Source organism: Sinocyclocheilus rhinocerous, unplaced genomic scaffold, assembly GCF_001515625.1.
Source record: "Sinocyclocheilus rhinocerous isolate Xijiao unplaced genomic scaffold, SAMN03320098_v1.1 scaffold3136, whole genome shotgun sequence".
Lineage (NCBI taxonomy): Eukaryota > Metazoa > Chordata > Actinopteri > Cypriniformes > Cyprinidae > Sinocyclocheilus > Sinocyclocheilus rhinocerous.
Window position 1 is genome coordinate 296,958 of NW_015655418.1, and position 23,782 is coordinate 320,739.

At 37.2% G+C, this 23,782-nt stretch overlaps 1 protein-coding gene and 1 pseudogene across 3 annotated transcripts; both read left to right on the forward strand.

The window, feature by feature from the left end:
- Positions 1 to 21,097, forward strand: part of LOC107718313 (IQ motif-containing protein H-like) — a 26,998-nt pseudogene extending 5,901 nt beyond the window's left edge.
- A 1,001-nt stretch (positions 21,098 to 22,098) lies between these two features.
- On the forward strand, positions 22,099 to 23,179 carry LOC107718314 (uncharacterized protein C15orf61-like). 3 transcript variants are annotated; one of them, XM_016525341.1, is made up of 3 exons: positions 22,099 to 22,213; positions 22,455 to 22,825; positions 22,920 to 23,179. In XM_016525341.1, exons 2-3 carry the CDS (start codon positions 22,483 to 22,485, stop codon positions 23,045 to 23,047), a joined length of 471 nt encoding a protein of 156 aa, XP_016380827.1. In that variant the 5' UTR covers positions 22,099 to 22,213; positions 22,455 to 22,482; the 3' UTR covers positions 23,048 to 23,179. The 3 variants fall into 3 exon arrangements, with proteins under 3 accessions (XP_016380827.1, XP_016380828.1, XP_016380826.1); XM_016525342.1 differs by having other exon boundaries at positions 22,470 to 22,825; XM_016525340.1 differs by having other exon boundaries at positions 22,099 to 22,825.
- Positions 23,180 to 23,782: the final 603 nt, after the last annotated feature.

A 23,782-nucleotide genomic window follows, 5' to 3' on the forward strand; every position in this document is an offset into this window, starting at 1 on the left:
TATATATATATATACACCTTGCTACGTGTACTGCGTTAGGCTAAACGAGACTTGTCATTTGTACTTATATATTGTTGCTCTTTTGTTAGTTTTGACTGCTTTTATTGTCCTCATTTGGAAGTCGCTTTGGATAAAAGCGTCTGCTAAATGACTAAATAAAATAAATAATAATAACTGTAATAACTGTTCCAGCTTAGTTGAACCACAGTGGTTAGAAAGAGTATAGTGTACATTTATGTAATGAAAACATAACATTTGTTTGCCTTGGTTTTTCCAGGTTGGGACTCAAAGGGTGGTCACTGGCCCCGCTTTGGGGAGTTTCACTGCAGCAGGTCTGCCTAAACACCTACACCCCAAACCACCACCCGAATGTAGAGACATTAATGCAGGTATAAACCTCTTTAAACAACTAATACAGTATTTCTTTGTATATTATATACACTACTGTTCAAGAGTTTTGAGTCTGTAAGATTTTTTGGAGAGTTTTTGAAAGGCTGAATTTATTTGATCAAAAATACAGTAAAAACAGTAACATTGTGAAATCTTGTTACAATTTAAAATAACTGTCTTCTATTTTTAATATATTTTAATTATTTATTCCTGTAATGGCAATTTTCAGCAGCCAGTCTTCAGTGTCACATGATCCTTCAGAAATCATTCTAATATGCTGATTTGGTGCTCAAGAAAGATTTCTTATTATTTTATGTGTTAAAACAGTTGTACTGCTTAATATTTTTGTGGAAATTGTGACACATTTTATTTGCATGATTCTTTGATGAATAGAAAGGACCCACATTTATTTGAAATAGAAATAATTTGTAACATTATGAATTTTTACTTTCACTTAATGCTTCTTTGCTGAATAAATTTATTCATTTTAAAAACAAAAACAAATAAAAACTTGCTGAACCCAAACTTTTTAAACATGACTGTATATGCATATGTTTGCATAAATTCATTTTTTTGTTTGTGCCCTCTTTTTGTTTTCATGAATAATGTCTGTGCTGTAGTCACAAACCCTGAAATATTCTGTGTACAAATCCTCTCTGCAATAAGACTTGTTTGGTTTTTTTCAGGGCTGCTAGCCTCAGCAGCTGACCTCTCTTCAGTGCAAACACCAGTACAGCCCAAAGCTGTCCATGTGCTCCAGAGAGAGGACAGTGGCCAAAGTAAGACGGGTCAGTCTATTTCCACAATGTCATTACACACTTGCGGCCTACATATAAAGTTAGAAAGTCAATTATATGTATCCAAAAATTCTGCTTTTTGTTGTGTATTCGATCCCAACAAACTACATACTGTACATAGGAAGAGTAAACTGAATTACTGTGGAAAAAACAAGCCTCAAGAATTGCGTTTTTGTTCAATTAACATTTCATTTTCAGCAGATAATTTTATGTTGTCTGTGATATTTTAAGTGTCAGGCATACAGTATATTTAGTACTTTATTTAGTATAAAATATATATTAATATCATTAATAATCATTAATGTAATCTAAAATGGTCCACTTCTGAAACAAATTACAATTCAATCAAATAACTAGAGAAATATTACATATACTGTATTTATATATTGTTTTCTTATCCTTTTAATATATCGGTTATGTATATTATACAGTCTTTGATTGTAGTATGTACTTCTTATCTGATGATAGATGAGTCAGAAAAGGCTTCAAAACTGAAGATGGATGTGAGCAGAGATGGAATGGCTCTTGGAAGATCAGCAACTGAGAGTCCAGCATCCAGGACCTCTAATATGAGCCATAACACTTTTTAAAAGGGATAGTTTAAAAGGGACCCAAAAATGAAAATTCGGTCATCATTTACTCATGTCGTTCCAAACCTGTATGAATTTCTTGTCTTCTGTCGAGCACAAAATAGATATTTTGAAGAATGTTGGTAATTAAACAGCTTTGGTCCCATTATGGGACTCGAAACTTTTGCCTTTATTATAATATGCATTTCTCTCTTCTTAGAGCATTCCACTGCCAGCTGTTATCAGCAAATATCCTGTCACCATAGTTGAGGGTCAGATTGGCCCGGATGATCCTGACTACTGTAGGTTTAAAAAGCAATACTGTCTGTATTGGGGTGCAATGGTGGAGGCTCTGGACCAGCTGCAGCGGATGCTATTGGACTTTGCGGTGCCACTGGCGCGGGTGTGTGGGGAGCAGCTGGCAGCGTGTGTGCAGAGAGGTGAGCTTGACTGGAGAGACGGCAGGGGCCGGTGCACCCATGTGGAGAAGCTACTCTCAGTGCTGGAGAACAGGGATGAGGTATGGGACCTTATGTGTCAGCCTGGCCAGCGCTACAAAGGCATCGAGGGGCATCAGGCAGCGGCTGTGTGCATCCAGACCTGCTGGAGGCGTTACTCTGCCCGTACCGCCTACCTGCTCCAACTCAGGCCCAAATGGGCGGCACGAATTATTGCCATGTCTCCGCTGAAACATGCCAAACTGGGCCATTTGAAGAACAGTCTGCAGGCCTCACGTCTCTGCCAACTAGAAAACTACCGCATCAGGGCAGAGGTGAATAAAATACACATTTATATAACAGTTAGTTCTGGTCTTCGAATCTGATTGGTTGAGCAGCGTTCCATGAAAATTGATATAACAGTTTAACTTTTCATTGTTTGTATCACTCCAGACTTCCATTGTCTGTGCATTCCAGACTGTCAGTTAGTACATTAATTATACATTTGATGAGGAACAAACTTTGCGACACATGAAAAAATATGTTCTGTGTATTAAGAATGTGTGTATTATGAACTATTACTACATCTGTCATATTTTGTCACTTCACTGCCATTCACAACTCCTCTCCCATGGCCTTGCGGATAGCAAAGTATTGGATGCACACTTCAGAGTCTTAGTGGAAATAGTAGATCAATTGGGTACTTCTTGCCTAAAGGTATATAAATGCTATGATTTCAGATGTACTTCTCTTTTCACATACTATTTTTCATCTATTGTGTAGTAGGGAAGTAGGCATATTCGGACACAGGGACTGTCTTCATTAGTGAGTCATTAAATTATTTGTTCAACCAATTTTTGTTCATTCATGTCTCTATGAGCGATTGTTTTAAAAACAAAGATTTGTTCAGGAACAAAAAACTTCATATTTGTGAGTCAAAGAATCATTCATTCAATTGAATTGTTCAGAAATGCTGATTCATTTGCAGCTGTCTTTATGAATAAGTAATTGAATCATTCAACTGATTCATGCAATGGTTCTGCTGTGGCTCTTCTTGAAACTTTTGTCACTGTCTGGGCAAAAACAGCAAAGTAACTGGTAATATTGTGTCTTTACTAGAGTAACTTCTCAGAGATGTCTCAAGTTGTCATTGGTCACATCTTTTAAATGATCATGAATCCGTGGCATAAGAAAGTACAGTGGTTCCACAAAAAGAGTAATTGTGATAGCACAGGCTCACGTGTAGATTAACTTTCTATTTGTCAGAACATATGTTTCATCTGTGCTGTCATTCCTGTAACATCTTTATGAAACTAGCATGTCTCTTAATTAGTGCCCACATGTTCATTTATCCTCACCGTCACTCACTGTGAGAGGAGACACAAGCTTTTGTATGTTTCCACCCTTTAAACACTCACATCCTTTTAATTAAGCATTAATCTTCCCCTGGCAGAAAGCTTCATGTAGCCTGCTAATTGAATTAATAGAGGGAAGATGTTTCTAAGTATGCACTTAGCTGATTTAATTAATGTGATTTATGCTTGGTTTGTCTCCATGAGACCCAGGGAGAAAGACAAGCATAATTTCCTCCCTTTGCTGCCATCGGTGGGCCGACAACATGATAAATCCATGTGCTGCTGGGTGCTGTCTGTAACCGATCACTTTTATTCTCTTTTATTCTCTGCTGTCTGTGATTCACAGAGTCTGGCAGCCAACTGGAAACACATCATCTCCGCCAAAAGGACTATCATCCACGTCCCATCACTGGGTAATTCTTTTCCATCTGTTATGATGGCTTCTGGTCACATAATATTTTTAATATGAAAAAAATACATCTATTTGGGTGCACCTGCAGAAAATGTATTTACCAAAAACTTGTCATTGAGACCTGCGTCAGCTATTGGAGATGATGATGAGTGTGAATTGTAATCACCAGCAGATGGAGTGTGATTTTTGCACTGGGGGTGGCTGAGGAGAGGCCTGTGTGAGCTAATTAAGAAGTTGAACCCTATTGTTTTTTATTGCCTCGCTCTGTTAGTTTGCATGCATTTAATCATTTCATTATAGACATTATAGAGTTCGTTTTTGAGGATTCTGAGTGTCTTGACTTAGAATAGAGTCATTAATTTGTTGTTAAAATATTTAAAATCTCATTTCAAATCATTTGGATTTGTTCAATAGGATATTCCCAACATCAGCGGCTCAGTCTCAGGGGATTTGATGTACTCCAGAATACCCAGATGGGCCGACTGTGTGACATCAGAGGTGAGGGTTTTTAACCATCACACGATCAAATTGGATTGGCAGCAGACACATGAAAGCAAACACAGTACTGTTTGTGTTACATTTAGATGAGAACGTCAAGGTCATCTATGTGTCTCCGGTGCACCTGGGCGAGGATGTTCTCCAGTACTACACTTGTCTGCTGGGCCTGCAGACAGCCATTGAGCTGGGCGATGCTTCTGCGCCTGAGTCCCACTGTGCCAAACGCTTCACCATCTTCATGCCAGAAGCACTGGAGAATTTTTCAGTATGGTGCACCACACACACACACACACACACACCTTTTTTTCTCCCCTCAAAGTGACTTCTGAAATATGGTGGTGCACATGATTTTGTTAACAATTTTCATAGAAGAATTTGATTTATTTCTCACCTGTAGAGGGCGACAGAGGTGACCTTTGTATTTACTACTCTGTGCAGATCTTCCATAAATGATTAGGTTTCAGCACAAGGATCTACACTTTTACAATGACTCATTTAGCAGAGGCTTATATCCAAAGCCACTTACAATAGAGGAACAAAAGCAATTTGTCACAGAGCAACAATATTCATAATATACAATGCCAGGCTTATTAAACAGTTAGATTAGGAAGAACGCTAGGGGAGAGGAGAAATGCAAAGAAGATAAAGAAGACTTTTTCACATTAGCATTTATTATCTTTTTTTTTTTTATATATATATTTGATATTGTTCAAAACTAAACATAAACATTGTCAATATACAGTATACACTTTTTGATATCAGGGACCCCAAACTATAATGATTCTAAAATTGCTTTGTATTTATTATAATAATGATATATGCTTTCATGTATCTCATGATATTATAAATGCAAAATGTTTGCAGTATTAAATAATTGGCTTTTATATAAACAAATTATAAAAATCTATGTAATTTATTTAAATATTTACTCTTTAAAATATTTACTATTTGTAATATTTACTTATTATTTACGACAACTCTCGATCGGGGTGAAGTTAGGGGGATTTTGTCCACAAAATGATAAGAGCACACATTATTTTAACATTTTATTTTATTATCTCACACAAAGTATTGTAATGTAAGCGGTGCAGACCATGCTTGTTTTCTTTAGTCATCGTTTATGCAAGGCATACAGCGCCAGACACGGACAGATTTGCTTGTAAGCACAACAAGTACTTTACAGGAATTCCTTAAGGTTATTGCTGTTACTGTGGCAACCAACAACAGCACAGCTTAACCCTGTGCACATTTTTATATTTAGTTATATTGAGAAAGTTTCAGTTTAATTCATTCAGTCGATCTTTTTAACTCCTTTTAACATGGATTTCTATGGAGACCGGAAGACGAGAGCACTCAAACGGAAGTTAGAATCCATCATGGCGGCGCTCATCGCTTACTTAGGAAAAAGGTGGATTGTAACCTGAAATAGATGTTCAATTCAATAAAAAACTTATTTTAATAGATTTTTCAAAATAAAAAAAAGTTACCTTAAAACCCCAAAGAGCAAGTGGAAAGTTCATGAATAGAAAAATACAACACAAATGTAAACTATTCTTGAAAGTATATATTTTGCAAGGAAGGAGAGTTTTTTTTACCCAATGCAAATTTGTTTCTTCAATTATTGTAGGCCTAACTGCCTGCGCGTGCATGCAGTGCATCTCTGTTATTTATTGCCGCATAGCGCACGAGCGGCACGCGCTGCCTCTTCCCTGTCGATTCCTCTCCGTATGTAAACTCTGCCAGACGTGTCAGTAGGATAAATCTCTGTTAGGCGTTGCTGCCAGTGTGGCGTGCCAATGACAGACGGGACAATTCTGTTTGGATCAAACATACAGATGTGGAGTAATTAGTGCTTTCCCCACGGAGCCCATCACTAAGAACATAGTAAAGACAAGAGGCTGCAGAGGTGTATGGCCCTCCCCTGACTCTCCTTTATCAATTTAACGTGTTGGAGTACAGGAGAGGTCATGACCCTTCCGGCTGCACGTAATGGGCCCAATGTGTTTGTGCACGTTCATAAATTACACCCATAGAAAAAGGGAGGGGTAAGACATTAGAGCTGGAGTGGAAAGGACAGTTATTTATGTACACAAAGACCGCTGAGATTTCACCTTTGCATAGTAAAAATATGTTTCTGTTATGTATACACTTTATTAGAGCTTATAATGTTATTATGAAACATACAGCATTAATTCTGCAGCTTTTGTGCTCATCAGATTGACCATTAACTCACAACAGTGCATTATATATGTTCCTCTTTCAGACCCGAAACATGTGTCTAGCTTTACTCCTGAAGTACAGCCCTAGAACACTACAGCGCATCAAGAATTTGATCCAGAGGAAACAAGCCTACATGATCGGCGGTGTCACCCACATTGATGACCTGGCTGTGGCAGATGAACTCGAAGTTCCACTTATGGGCACAGAGCCTGCGGTGGCCCAGCTATACAGCACTAAATCCGGAGGAAGAAGGATCTTCAGTAGCGCAGGGGTCGACATGCCTCCAGGAAAGTGGGATATATACACCCTGGAGCAGGTCTGTGTGCCAGTCATCTGTTTAAATACCTCATGTGAAACTTAAATTGATGATGTAGGAAAAGAATGGAATATTAGAGGTAATTCATATCTGTCTTCCGGCTTCATGAAGCTCTGGCCAGGCTGATGACAGAACACATGGAAGTCCAGCGATGGCTCTTTAAGATAGATAGCGAAGTGGGTGGACGGGGAATGGCCTATTGTGACGTTTGCCACCTAAAATGCCACCCATGGGCACAACAGGAGTTCAGCCGCCACGGGCCTGAACAGTGGAGAACGTCTCAGTCTCAAGTAAAGGTAGGATTGTTTTAGTTTTAAATAAATTAACTTTAAATAGCCTTCAGTTATGCAGTTGTGTTGTTGTTGTTTTTTTGAGAAAAGACATTTTAATTACTTTAATTTATATTGTATTATTATGTTTTTATTTTAATTGTTTAATTTAATTATATTATCAGGATAATGTACATTCATTATGTTGGATCTTATTTTACATTTAATTTAAATTGAATTTAAGTTCCTTTCAGTGTGTAAAATACCATATTGTTTAATAAAACCCAAATATTAAGGTGATATCATATTATTAAATATTTTGTAAAAATCAAAGCTTTTGGTAAGGCAGGGGACATGACAGAGATTTTGCTTTTAAAACAAATATAATAAATCTGTTGAGAAAATTTGTTCTGATTTGTCCTAATCACAGTTACACCATTCAAATGCACAGTCTGCATTAGTGAGCGCCTGTTGTGCAACAGTAGCAATTCAGAAATATCAAGTGGCTTGTTTTTAAATGCGAAATGAAATGTGCCATTTCTTTTATTTTGCAAATGCAGCTACACTTCAGTCACAAGCCCTGTTCATTATAATTTCCGCTTTTCCTGGTTTTTATATTCACGTTCTGTACAAAATGCACCCTTGTCTCAATGACAAGCCTGTCATTACTGACCAAGGCCAAACTTTGATGCCATCATCATGATTTGTCTAGAGAGTGCTTATGACTCAAATTCATGGGAAATTAATAATGAGCCATTTGAATTGTAGCATATTTATGTATTATAATTTAAATGTGATGTATTCAACAGTCTGTGTGCTTTAAAAACACATCGGTTTTATCCGCCTGCAGTCGTGTTCATTACCCTCTCCTGTATCATATGCTTAGAATTTGACCCTTGATTTAAATACCGTGTTTTGCCATTACACCGTGAGCTTTGTGTAAGCTAATTACAGGGTTATCATCATGATGTGCAAAATCAGACCTTGCTTTTTTTATTCCAGCCTCTTATTGTAGCCTTCTATCCCGGGGGCAAGAGGAGGCCGTGTGTCCTATCTCCAAGCTGTTAGCTCAGTCCCTAATTCACACTGAGGCCGAGAGTGGAATTTGGGGCTGTAATTGTGGTGGCATTGGTGCTGTTAATTACAGAGGTAAGCGGTTGAGGCCCAGCCAAGCTCCATTATGGTGATGGCGGTGAAGGAGCTTTAAATGGGGGGCTCTTCACCAGCTGGGGTCCCAGTGAGAGGAAAGGGAACTGGGGCCTGATGAGCTGGCCTGCACCCTTAGGGCTTCTGGGACATATGGAAGCCAGTACGGGCCTTTATTCTACCTCTTCAACCTTTTTAATCAATGGCAAGCTCTGCTAACAGAATGGAGAGCACAGAGGTTATTTCAGCGTGTCATTCATTTTCTACAGATCTGTATTCACTCTTTTAGTGGCAATCTTGCCATTCTGCAGAACCCCTTATGCCTGAATTTTGCTAAATGCTCACAGTTCTGTTTGCGGTTGCATATTTGCATGTTATTTGTTTTATTTATCTGCTTGATGTTATGTTCATTGCATTTTATCTTTATTACTCTAAGCTAATAAATTCAGCAACAAATGCGGAAATATTCTAGAACACATATGTCAGTCTAATGTTGCAGTGGGTAATAAAGGGTAAATATTGCCTTTTGTTCTTTAAGTACAAAAAATGTGTATGTATGGCATACATACATTTATGTACATTTTATACGTCTATTTGCAATTAAAATTTTAAAATGCACATTTGGAGGCCATTATCCTTTGAGAAAAATATTATAATGATTTTGTAATTATCAGACTGCAATTATCAGTGCTCGGTGGCTTCACTTATATTTTACGTTTGGCTTTAGTTATAAGTCATAGAAGTTTAAATGGTGTTTTGCCTCTCTAGGGAGCTGTCTTTCACTATAATGCATCCTTTAATTTCCCCCTGTCAAGTCCAGGCCTATGTTCAGCTCCCCCTCTATTTACCCTATTTACTGTGTGTACATTGTTTAATTATTGATTGCATAAAGAGCCTTTTCTAATGCAGGAGAAAGAAACCAGAACCCATGTGTTCCTATAGAGGAACAGCCACAGAGATAAGTGTGAAAACAGACCTAGAGGCAGTGTAAAGAAAGACTGTGTGATTCTTTGCCGTGTGTTTGGGAGGCCCACACCCCGAGGGGTGTTTCAGCCTGGGGCGAGCCTTACAGCTATTCAAAGAAGATGGGTTAAAGACATGTGGATCTCACTCTATTCAACGGCTGGGTGGACTCGTAGACGCTACACTTTACACATTACAAACATGCACGTTCTGCCAGCACATGGGTCATTAGACACAAGGGAGCATTATACTAATAGCATCAACAGATAGACAGATTGTCTCCTACTTATTTTATTCAATGCATGTGGGATTATGTGTTGTACCACATTTATTTTATTAGATTTTGAATGTAACGACACTTTCTGTATTCCCCTTTGGTTAATGTTGCATTTGGGAAGTAATCCGCAAATATGTCCATATTATAAGCAGGCTTTATTTTCAAACCTATTCAAAATGTCGATTTACCTGAAATTACCACTTTATATTTGTACAGGATTTGTTGGTATGCCCAACATATGATGTATAAGAAAGGTATATCATGAAGGTATATGGCTTACACAGAAACACACACACACACACACACAAATAAATGAAAAATATTTTGAAGACTGTTTCACCTGTCTCAGTCCATGTAATGAAAGCTAATGGTGTCCAAAACAACACTGGACCTTATTGACTTTTATTGTATGGACAAACAACAACAACACTGATTTTTCTAAATATCTACTTTTGCTTTTACTTTTTGAACAAAGAGATGAGGATGGCAGACTGTTTGTTTTCAGGTGAACTATACCTTTAAGGAAAGCCCCATATTCATTCAAAATATCAATATCTATTCAAAACGTTGATTTACCTAGTATCATCACTTCATATTTGTTTAGGATTTTTGGTATATCTAATATCTGATTTATAGGAAAGGTAAATCAGAGGGATTACAAAAAAAAAACAATGCACAAAACACAAAAGTATGTATTTCAAATAATGTTTTTACCTGTTTTTGTTCATAAAAAAAGAAATTTAATGGGGTCCAAAAAAAAAAAAAAACCTGACTTTTGTTGCATGAAAAACAAAAACAAAACAAAACAAAAAAACACTAAGACATTTTCCAGAATATCTACTTTTGTGTTCCAAAGGCATGAAGATGGAAGAATATTTGTTTTCGGGCGAACTATCCCTTTAAGGAAAGCTTTTTAAAAAGCCCCATATCCCTCTTAGGAGGTATGCTTTTGACTATGCTCGTGACTGCAATGTCGCTCTTCCTAATGTTGAGATCAAACAGCAATCAAAGCACACAGGAGACGTCTGTTTTATTTATCTATTTTCAAATAGCTCATCTTTATGTGGAAGCCAAGCAAAGCCCGAATCCTCTCTCACAGTACAGCTCGCAGTTTAAGTCCAAATAAAGAATGGCAAAAATTATTCCCTCTCGCTTTCCTTCTCTCCCCGCTGTTCGTGTGAAGTGCATTGGCAAATTCTCAGAGCGCGCCTGCTCTTTCGCGGGGAACGAAGGCCGTTTCCTTACACTTTTTGCCACACCATTGTGTGCTTTATGGCTTGTGTCGGGGGTAAAATCACTGCGCAGCGATTGACCCTGGCTCTTCTGGTATGAATATGATGATGACTGTTTCATGACTTGAATATCAACAGCATCGTATCTCCTCGTTTTGAGACAACTTCCTCAGTGATGTCAGTTTTGTTTGAACGTTATAAATGTACTTGAAAAGGATAAAGACTTTATGAAGATCAAAAATTGATTCATCCTTACATTTTCTAGAGCATAACCTGCACTTCTCAAGGTTGTAAAACAGGACCTATTGACTTGTTAAATGTACTTAAATTAAAAAAGGACCTTTTATTAAATAGTTTCCCACCAAAAAGATTATATCCCCTTTTATATTGTGCTTAATAGAAACTGTTTTCTATACATCTCACTGCAGTTCTAAGCACAAACTATGCACTTATGTGCAATCCGTAAGTGATCTGTCCATTCTTCTCTGCTTTGAGAGGTCCTTAAGGTGAAATTCTTTCTCTTACTAACCAACAGGTATTAAGAGGCACTCACAGGAAGTCAAACATTGCAATTAACAACATAATTAAGTGTCAAAGCCATTATGGTGTTTTCTAGTTACAGAAACAAGGGCTGTATTGATCGGAAACAGACCCTGATCGATCTACTGATCGATTGGCTTGCATGGGTATTTATCTGCCAGCATGTGTCAGTTGTTATTGGGGACAGGTGCTACAGTTACAGTTACTACTGCATTCAGTTAAAGCTATTAGACTACTGTGATGCCGTGGCAAAGGGCTGTCAATCAACACCAACCACCACCCCCATACACAACCACCTTCTGTGCTTTTGTAAGGCATGTCAAATTAAGACACACTTCAGTAGTTACTGCTTCATCAAGGGTATCGACACTATGTACTGTCATATGTTTTAGTTTTTTTTACATCAGGCCCAGACACTGGTTGGAAATTGCTTGATGGCGTAAAAGACAGAATATTAGTTTTATTTAGGTCATTCTATGTAGCTTAAATTATGCCTGATTTTGCATTTATCTGTCATTTTGATGCAGGAGTCAGTGATGATCATGTTCTTAGAGGAGGTTTCTCATCTTCTGCCTTCCTATGCCCATCCGGCCAACATGTCCTGCTATGCCACATGGACCTGTTTCCTAGAACACTTCCTGAGGGAAGGTAGTTTCAACTAATTTTGCAAAGTACCTCTAACCAATTACTTGTCAGATCTTTCTTGATACTCTTTCTCTTTTATCCATCTCCTTCCACAGGTGGAGTGATAGTGTGACGTGTCTGACAGTGGATCTTCTGGTGGAGCCGGGAGGAGATGTTCGCATGCTGTCCTGTGGAGATCAACTGCGTGGGCCGAGTGGTTTGGAAGGGGTGGGCTGCACCGTACCTCAAACCTCCATCTGCCCTGACGTCCTGCACTCCATTTGCACTTGTGTGGGTCAGGCCTGTCAGCAGCGCTACATCATGGGCCACATCTCCCTAGATCTAGTCACCTTCCTGCATCCCAGCAACCTCGAGCAGCAGGTTACTTACTTACTTACAATCTTATTTCAAACACTTTATTTTACACTACCGTTCAAAAAGATGGGGTCAGTAAGATATAGAGTAAGAACATTTTTAGGCAGCAAGGATGCATTAAATTGATCAGTGACAGTGAAGCCTTTTATGTTACAATTTTTTTTTATTTCAACTAATGTTCTTTTGAACTTTGTATTCATCAAAGAATCCTGAAAAAAATATCATGGTTTCCACAAAAAATTTAATAAACACACCTGTTTTCAACATTAATGTACATTTGAAAATGAATATAGATAACATATAGGTTACATTTATAGGTATGACATTATGCAGTACATTAGGCTAGATAACACTTTGAAAGCATAATATAATGGTTACATTTATGCATTTTTTTCTAAGCAACTTATGGTGCAAGGTATATGTTTTTATCAGTAGCATTTCCTGGGAATCAAACCCACAAACTTGGTATTGCTAGCGCCGTGTTCTACCATTTGAGCTCCAGGAACAATGGAAGCACTCAGCTCTATCTATCTTTTATCAAACAAGCTCTCTAATTGACAAATTGACCCTTAAATGTCAGCTGTGTGTTTTACACCGCTCTATGAAAACAAAACCTTCCATGTTAAGAAGTTGTTGAGAACGAGATGGGATCTGACATGTGGCACTGTTCTGTCACAGCCCTTAACACTGTTCTCACCTTAGAATATAGACAGTGTGAGGGTTCAATCTACTGGTTCTGGGCTCTTATTGAGATGTTATAGGACACTCCTATAGGTTCCCCTTAAGAGCTGTACAGATGAAAGAATGACCGGGGGCTAATGTGCCAAAAGGCTATCTAATAAACTGTCAGGTCTTATTGTGTCAATAAACTAATTCCCCTTTTAAGGCCTTGCCCCCTGACCTTACAACACCCCTGCTATGTAGTGGTGTCAGACAGGAGGCCAGGCTGGGGTGTCTTTTCCTCAGACGTTGGGGTTCTTGGTCACTGTCAAGACAGATTGAACACTGTAGTGCTTTCAGCACGTTACTATTGATGTTCTTTTTGGCTTGGTTATTTGTGAGATTTTCCCATTATTTTTTTAATTTCTGCAAAAACTACTTTAAGACACTACACTGAGTAGATTTTAGAGACTAAGTATTTTATAAATGAATATGTTCAGTTATCTAAACTAAAGAGCGTTTTATTTTTAATCTTTTTGACAGCATAAGCTAATGTAGTAAGGTTGAAAACAGTTAATTTAGATGTTAATTTAGACCTCATGAAGCTCATTTTTAAGGTTACCTAAATAAACAATTTTTTTACAGTGCTGAGCCACCCCTAACAGTAGGAGGTTAACTAGCATTCCTTGCGTTTCAGACCGTGCACGGTTTGCTTTGCATCTCTGCCAAAGGACATGACAACTGAAAAATCTCTGCAGGGAAAAAAGGAGGGGATGCATTAAAATAAATATGAGTCTAATGAAGAAAAAATTGTATGGATTTGACCTCACTGACCTTGCTGTGTTAGATATTGATTTAGTAATTTTTCAAAACTTGTGTTTCTAAATTTAGGTCTGTTTATTAAGTCATGGAATGTGAATATCCCCTGTGGAAATGTTGTACATAGTGCAAATGATAAGTGAGCAAAGAAGTGATTATATAACTAGGCAACATGATGCATAATTAATTAGAGTACTGTGATTTTTATCAATGATTCCTGCTTGGCAGGCCTAAGATGGAAATATGTCTTGTCACATTGTTCTTTTAGCGATTCCCACTACCACTAGAGGGTGGCAGAACACACTTGCATTGTATTCACTATATCTGTCACTATTGCAAATAGAAGACCTCCTCTCAGTTGTTCTTAATGTTTCAGGGCCCTTTGTGGGGATGGACAGGCCTTTTGGTATAAGCTAATGCTTTTGTTTGTGTTGTAATCATGTGTGTATGTTCTTGAAATGTATGAGATGTTACGGCTCTGAAAAATAGCTTATGACATTTACTTAAAACAATGAGTCTTAAGCCCCCATTGAGCCAGTGGTTGATTTTTACAGCTCCATATGCACATTATGCTATTAATCATTCTGAAATGGTGAAATGCTGTAGAACTGATATATTTTCAAATGAATGTCACATGTGCCGTTTTAATCATTGACTCAGTTGGCATGCTGTGATTTTAAAATAGATGATTGACTTTGGAAGTCAGAGAACGGCATTGAGGTGGAATGTTCTCTTCCACAGAAAATTTTGCACTTGAATCTCATATAGTCTCCTGATAGAATAGATTTTTAGAGAACGGCAGTTTTTTTAATATAAATTACGCATTGAGGTGGAATGTTCTCTTCCACAGAAAATTTTGCACTTGAATCTCATATAGTCTCCTGATAGAATAGATTTTACTCCTGCAAATGAAAGTAATTCATGCATTATTCTGATTGAATAGCACCAGGATTCTCTATATTGTGAATTCACAGTAGCACGGGATGAATTGTATTACAGAGAATAAACTGCACACACAATTAAAACCGACAAAAGGAATTCAGACGGATAAATCCAAACATTACTGTCCCATCTCTCCTGGCACAGAGGCAGACAGATCTGCCAGACTAGTGCTAACCTGTCTCTATTTAAACATCAATTTACATTCAAACCTGTTGCTAAAAGCAGTCTGTATTTTTTGTATCTGTGGGGGAGAGGTGGGTCGCATGTGTTTGCCCTTGCAGGCTTGCTTCACATTGTGTGTGGAGGGAGGCTCAGCTGCAAGATTGCAGTTTTTAATGAAAGTGAAGGAGCTATAAAAGACAGGTACAATCTGGGCGTATATATCAAGCGCCTTTGTTAAGGTTGACAATGAAGCAGGCTTGGCTGATTCTACAGACTGGCTAAATGGTCCCACCTATCCCACAAGCACAGGTATTAACTGGACGGGAGGCACTGCTGGGTGAATTCTATATTGAGGTCTTCCTGTAAGCCTGGAGTCCTATTTTTAAAGGTCATTGCTTTGATCCCTTTATAAGAGCTTATTTCTAAAAGGAATTTATTTTTTGGTTGCTTAGTTTTTAAAAGAGCTTTAAATTTTGGGGGAAAGTCAAATTTTGAATGAAAGAATAGTTCACCCAACAATGTAAATTTGTTGAAAATGTACTTACCTTCAGGCCATCCAAGATGTAGATGAGTTTGTTTCGCTTGCTCACCAATGGATAGTTTGGAAGTAATGGGTGCCATCAGAATGAGAGTCCAAACAGCTGATAAAAACAAAACAATAATCAACAAGTAAACCACACGACTTCAGTCCATCAGTTAACATATTGTAAAGCATAAGCTGCATGTTTTTATAATAAATAGATCAAGACCATTTTTAACTTTAAACTGTTGCTTCTGGCTAAAATACGAGGTGATTTCACTGGAAGAAGCATTATAATTAATTATGGACTCATATTTTGGCAAGAAGCGAAGGTATAATGTTAAAACACCTTACTGATTGATTTATTTTTTACAAACATGTAGCTTTTCACTTCACAAGATGTTAATTAATGGACTGGTGTCGTGTGGATTACTTAAGACATTTAACAGAATAAAACAAGCATATTACATCCTTTGTTCTCTTTCTTTAAAATAGTTTTTATATACTGAAATTAATTAGTGTTTGCAGTTGAAATAAAGCCAGTGTAAATAGATGATTCGGTTCACTGTATTTCAGCATGTGAACGTTGAGCACGATGCTGTGATCATAAAGTGATTTCAGCAGCCCGGCCACCATTTGCATTCGCTGGCAGCAGCGTTTAGGTTGACAAATAGGGACGACATAGAGTCAGCCAACTGCCACTTAGTTATTAACAACTCCTTCACTGGTGATTTATTTGCCACTTTTTGAAGACAGGGCATAGCTATTAGATTATTATCAGGGAAAATTAGCCCTGTTTAAGCATAAGGCCACGACTGGGCCTGACCCCTTAATATCCTTATAATGATGCCATTAACCATACAGATGTGAAGAGAGTCTCCAGTTGGGCTTTCGACGCAGTATGCTACTCTCTCTCTCTCTCTCATACACACACACAATGTCTGTTGAGCTTTGTTTTTTTTCTGCAAATACAGTTTTGAAATATCCATCTGTCTGTTTGTTTTAAAAACTTCTGTCATTATCTACTTGTTGGCTGAAAATAAGTGAATAGTTATTTTGATTTATGTGTTGTATCTGCTGACTTATCTGTGTGCACTGGTTTGTATTTAGGTATGGGCTATTGATCTTGACCTGGGCTACAGTAACCAGTTGGCCATGACCCAGCTGATGCTCACGATGACGAGGGGGACACTGGACTGCCGCACCAGTAAATTGGAGGTTCCTTCTCCAGTCAGAGACGTGAAGTCTTCCTTACGCAATGCTAGAGTAAAGACCAAAGCTGTAAGAATCCGTAAATTCAATTAAAATATCCACTCTCTCTTTCAGCATTAGGAAGACATGGTTATTATATATATTGAAATATGGTATTCAAACATATTCAAGACTTTATTTTAGAATAGTTCAGTAACAGCCTTAAAGAGATAGTTAAATCAAAAATGTCAATTCTGTCATTTTCTCACCCTCATGACATTCTAAACCTACCTAGGTTTGGGATAGGTAAGATTTAAAAAATATATATTTTTGAAAGAAGATTCTTATGTTCACCAAGGCTGCATTTATTTGATCAAAAATACAGTAAAACAATAATATTTTGAAATATTACAATTTAAAATGATAGTTTTCTACTATAATATATAATATAATATATCTAATTTATTTCTGTTAAGGATCAGGGTCACATGATCCTCCAAAAATCATTCTGATATGCTGATTATCAGTGTTATTAACAGTTGAGCTGCTTAACATTTTTGTGAAAACTGACATTTTTTCTGGATTCTTTGATGAATAGAGACTTCAAAAGAACTGCATTTATTTGAAACAGAATTTTATTGTAACAATATAAAAGTCTTTACTATTAATTTTTATCAATTTAATGCATTCTTACTTAATAAAAGTATTAATAGAACCAATGTAATAAAGTAGATGGGGACCATGGGATGTCAAAAAAATATCATGAAATCACTATAAAAGTAGTCTATGCAACTTGTGTGTTATATTCTAAGTGCTTTTAAGGCATATGATGTGAGGCACAGACTGAAATTAACGTCATTATTCACTGAAAGTTTTGCCTTGAAAATCTTTCACCATTCGTGGTCATAATTCACTTTCAATGCATGGAAAAGAGCAGCATGGACATCTTGCTATAATTATCTTTTTCGTGTTCCACAGTAGAAAAAAAGTCATACAGGTCACGAGGGTGAGTAAATGATGACAGAACTTTGAATTTTGGGTCAACCATCACTTTAAATTTTATTCTCTAAACTGTTTGGGATTCTTTTAGCTCTTTAAAGCACAAGCATGCCATTATTATCCCGAATGTGTTCCCTGAGACCGGACCAGAGAGCAATAAAAGTCCTCTGCTGAATATTATCCCGATATATCAAGGCATCCATAAAGATTGATCTAGCTAAGCTTTGTTGTTTTATTTTGGTTAAATACAACTAAACACTGTAATTACGCTTCCGACCTGATTGGTGTTTAGAAGAAGCTGAATTCATTATCATTTTGATTGATGAGCCTAAATAATCAGCCCATAAATAATGCATACCATATTCATTATGCATGTGTATGCATGCCTGAGCACCTCATCAACCTGATGCCAGCCCCTAAACAATAGACTTCCTTTATTAGTGGCAAACCGGAGTTTACGCTTGTTAATCTGCGACTTGTATTATTTTATCAAACATTCATTTAGTTTGTATGTGCTTATATCGGCCAGCTCCTGCCTGCCTGTCTTAATGGCTCCGGCTTTGGCCATCATTTAGGCCCAGAATATTGCAAACACAATTAAAACCCTGCAGGAAAAGCTTTTTATTGTTGTTTGAGGATAGTGTGTCTGACAGCTGAAGACAGAGTTCCACAGAAGAGAATTACTCATGCCTCACACACTGTGCAAGGGCTTTACCCTCCGTTTCATATCTGTCACTGAGAATATGCCTCATGCCCGCTACGAGTCCTGCGAGTCCTGCCACTCTTAACTAATCCGCTTCTGTGGTGTTCTTTTAGACACATCTTTTATCTGCTGTGTCTGCGAGCGTCGTTGGGTTTTAGAGGAAACCTTTCTTGTTTTCTGCAGCGGTATAACCTAATAACGCAGGACTCGGTCTCCCCAGTGCCCTTTATGGACTATGAGACTAATGCCTGTTTCTCCGTGGGGGCTTTTGTAACCCTTCTATTTGTTTCTAGCATGGCTGTTATTGCTGTCCCCGAGAGGTAAATTTATCATTTAGATGTACTGGTCAAATTTTTAGCAACAGAATCACATGCAGTTTGTTGCTTAACTCTCTGTGTGTTTGTTTTCTCCTTAGCAAACCTCAGTGACCAATCGCTTTGCAGTGATGTGCACCCGACTTCTTCACACCAATCTTTCTTTGGTATATTATAGCACATTTTTCCTGATGTGCAAAGCACAGGGCATAGGTTATGATGTCAAGGTAAAATGTTTGCTTGTTTTGCAATAATACACCTGGAGTTCTTTGATTGCAGAGCAAGTCTTTCAATATATTTTATATGAGTTTCAGGCAAGGCAAGGCACTGTGTTCGCCCTCCATGACAGCAGAGATCGAAGAAGCCTTGGCATGCTGTGAGTTCCCACAAGAAGCAGGCAGACGCATTACCCTTATCTTTCTCCAGCTCTGTTTTCCCTTCCTCTGTCCCCATTACCATTAGAGATATATCTAGACCTTGAGCACACTCCCAAGAGCAGATTAAACATTATGTAGTGAATACCTCAACCCAAAATGTGTCAGAGCACAAAATACTGCCAAGTCGAATTAAAAGGCATTCATCACATAAATCCTATACCTATCCCATTGAAGCCCTGCTTTCCTTCCTCATTTCTCCCTGAAGAATAGCACACTCTTTAAGGCTGAGAGTTCTCATTAAGCTCCTTACAGCCCCACAGCCAAACAAGGTGATTGTTTTTTTGTTTTTCTCTGATGATGGTTCTGGGGGATCATTAGTAAGCTCGTTTGTTTCTGCGTGTCGTTAACAGAACAATCTCGGAGGATCTCCAGGGAGCTCTGCTGACCTTTGCTCGCAACCTGTCAATCATTCATCAGGAAATATCAGCTCCAAATATGCAAGGAACAAACAATTTTAGGGTATGCGGATGTTGTTTTTTCTTAACCTACTCTTAAAAGACCTGCTAATGGTATGTTCTTTACTTCACATTAGCCATAGAAAAAATATTATTCAAACGTTTCACTTTCAGATCGTGTATCTACAAATTACACTCTATGAAAAAGGTACAAAGCTGTCACTGAGGAGGTACCAGAAGGTATAAAAGCACCTTATTTACCTTATTTACCCCTAAATGCTACATATTAGTACTTTAAAAAGTGCATATTAATACATATTAATACCCCAGTGACAGTTTGTTACCTTTTTGTCTGAAAGTGTAGGATATTAATCACAATAATTCTTGATGGTTTCACCATATTACATATTATAATGTTTTTAGCTCCTTTCAAACACTCAGGGTCACTTTACAAAGACAAAGAATGAACTATGACCATCAAATCATTAACAAAAATATATCCACAATGCAGCAGTAAGAATCAGTCACTTGGTAGAGAAGTTGCATCAAGTTCACTACTCCACCACTTGCTCCAAAAGGCTCTGCAAAACTTTAGTGTAATGCTAGTAATAATAAACTTCATCTTTCACAGTGTTCAAGGTTGTTTAATTTAATAATTTCACATTTTTCAAGTCAAATTGAAATTTGGCACAACATTTGGTTGCATATTACCTTTGGCAAATGATGAATAGACTGGGCCATACAGGTGCAGTGGGAAAAAAGGGTTAACTTCCAGTTTGCATAGAACTGTTTTTGCAATCTTGTCTAAATATGCTATTCTAAATAAATGATTGTTAGTATTATAACTAAAGCTTATTATTACCAGCATTATACCAAAGTTTTGCTGAGACTTTTTGGGGCAAAGAGTACTGAATTTGAGCTTTTGGGCAAATTCAGGTGAGGACACATCTTACTTGAGCACATTTTTTTGAGAAATCGTCAATTGTGTGTCATAACATCTTATACAATACACAATTGGACTTTCATTGACACTTGCTGAATTACTACATTCAACACACAGTTACTTAATTTGATAGAGGAATTCTCATTCACTGTTCAGTGGCTAGAGGGTATAGGATCTGTAGTCTGACATATACTGACTGAATGTCTGCTATTGTTTGCTTTTATAAGGACCTTATAAAGGACACTGAGAAGGTCTTGGGCATGACCATACAAAACCAAACCACATCTCAGGAAGAAAAGGAGATTACTGCACCCGAAAGCAAACAGTTATCATCTCATAAACCTCACAGATCAACCCCAAATTAATCAACATACTTAGGGACTATCATACAATAGCATTTACACATTCAGTTATAATTGCTGTCACCAAACATTTCTATAGACCTCAATTATAGCTGTAATGTGGCTAGCATTAAAAGGAGATACACGCATGTATGAATCTGCGTGGGTGGATTTGTCCATTGTTACATTGTCCAGATCACATTGTTATAGTGATCTAAAATGTTGTCAAATTTTTCTCTCTAGAAAGATTAACAATGCAAACAGGATAATTACAATTTAGTTGTGCCATTCGTGACATTTAGCTCTTCATAGCTAGAGACTGCAAAAGAGGAATGTTGCTTAATCCGTAAACTGTATAATGCATACATAAATTATAATCACTCAAAAATAATCCATTTTGATTTCCTTTTTTTTTTGATAGTTTTTAAATAGATATTTATCTGTACATTACAATGCACACTGATTCTAAACAGTAGCAACATCTAGATAATTATATAGGTTTGTTAATAAATAGTTTGAATCTGTTGTATGTTATTTCAAGAAAACCTTAAATAAATTATAAAGTTTTTGTGGATTCAGGTGTTTTTTATTATATCAAAAACCCTTTTAAATATTCAATATTAAAAGACCAATATCTGAAATTCAGTTATTGATTCGAACTGTAACCATTTATATGTGGCTGTGGGTTTGTTAATAAATTGTTTGAATCTGTTGTATGTTATTTCAAGAAAACCTTAAATAAATTATAAAGTTTTTGTGGATTCAGGTGTTTTTTATTATATCAAAAACCCTTTTAAATATTCAATATTAAAAGACCAATATCTGAAATTCAGTTATTGATTCGAACTGTAACCATTTATATGTGGCTGTGACCAGCTGATGAACAAACAAATAAACAAACAAAATTTAGTGGAGTTTGTATGTAATTGGCTCCAGATATGGGTTCAATTTAAATGTAGACTGACCAACATATAAAATAATCAAAATTATTAAACATTTAATAAATCCAATATTTTGGCTATTTATAATATATTGGAAATATAATATATGAATTATATTGGATATTTAAGATATCCAATATTTTGTTCTATTACTATAATGTATTTTATGAGTAATACCATTTATGAATGGAAGTCTATGTGTGCAGGAGAATGAAGAGCCATTGTACACATTAGAGTATCTAGGGCAAATGGGAACAAAAAAAGCGCTTGGTTGTTTCTTCCCGGAGAAGATATTAATCGTACCGGTGAAGGTTGCATTGAACGCCTCTTATATTTCTGCAGAAAACGAACTAATTAATCGTACTTTCGTAAAAGTAATGGAGTAGTAATGTAAATATTTGTCAAATGAGTATGAAAGCCGCTCCGGTAAGTTGTATAACTTTCACTGACAACCGAACCGTTCTCTCGAGTGCGGGACTTGTACAGTGATTCGGCATCACAGAAAGTTTCGGCATTATTTCCCCGCTGATTAAAGGTTGCACAGCTGCAGTTTGGTTGGGTTTGATGTTCTTTATTAATGATTTACGTTACTTAATTAATTTTTTTTATCGTGACGAAATGATGTGACGCGCCAACAGTTGCTCTTTAAACCTCTTTTTGATACTAGACCACCTGACTTTAGGGTTTACTCCGCAATGACAGAGATTCTACGCAGAATCCACGGTGGCTTCCTAAAAGTGGCCCTGTTCCCCAGCACCTTTGGGAGTAAAGCGCCTCGTCCTGCAGCCTCTGAAGTACTAACATGTCACCTCACTCAGCGCGCGCTCCCGCCCTGGACTTCATTCTGCGTGCGCTACAGGGATGTCATCAATGACCAGTTCGGTCTGTCCAACTTCAACTGGCAGGTGCAGGGAGCAAACTACCACATCCTCAGGACCGGTGCTTTCCCTTTTATTAAATACCACTGCACCAAAGCACCTCCACAGAACCTGGAGTTTGAAAATAAGTTTTTTGGTGCATTGAAATTCATCAACCTAGGTCAGTTCTGATATGATTTACACATGTTTTGATATTACTGACAGCACAATAAATAATTTCTAATAGTTTTTTTTTCTTTCTCTTTTTCTCTAAGGTATACCATGCTTGGCATATGGCTTGGGTTCATGGATGGTAGTTGGAGTGACAGAGACGGTTCAGACCTCTTCAGGACCTGTTACCGTTTACTTTGCATACAAGGAGGTGGAGGGTGCTCAGTTCTAATATCGGAGACAATGAGTATTTCAAAAGGAGGACTTGAGTTTCACAGGCAAATATTTGTCACAGAATCTCTGAAAACTTATGCGCATTGCAGGCCCGGCACCAGGACACACGACCTGGGGGGGCTTTTATATTTCTTAGGGGGGTAATATTTTCGCTCAAAATACATTATTTAGGTAGCACTTTACAATAATTAACTAACACGTTAATATACTTTAATACATTAACTAACATGAACTAATCGAACCTTATTGTAAAGTGTTACAATTATTTGTTATTAAAGTATATATATGTTCACAAAAACACTGTTAAATTAAACAGAAAAGCAAGCAGGTGTGCATGATTTGGCGTGGCAGCCAATACAAATAATAACCATTTCCTTACCTAAATCCTGCGTTTGGACCAGGCTCGGTTGCAGAATCACATCTGTGCTTCTGAAATTATTATCTTTTTCTATATAGTGTAGTAGTTAGCTTTGTCTGTGTCGTACGTGGCTGCTTGTCAAGCATGAAAAACACAAGTTTTATTTAAATTCTGAATATATTATCGCATACACTATACAGCATGCAAATATTGCTCGCTTTAAATGTATTAAAAACTGTCACTCATTCATCACGATCTCACAAAGAAAAAGAAAAAAAAACAATGAACGTGACTACACGATGAAACTTTTTTAAATGTCTTTGTTAGAAAGAAGTTACGAGCATGATAGAACTCAGCACTGGACAAAAAAACGGT

What these genes read in the sequence shown, in the direction of transcription:
- LOC107718314 (XM_016525340.1), top strand. Translation starts at nt 22,483, where the DNA reads ATGACAGAGATTCTACGCAGAATCCACGGTGGCTTCCTAAAAGTGGCC. An exon ending in ATTGAAATTCATCAACCTAG is followed by an intron (nt 22,826 to 22,919) that starts GTCAGTTCTGAT and finishes TTTTTCTCTAAG; the next exon opens with GTATACCATGCTTGGCATAT.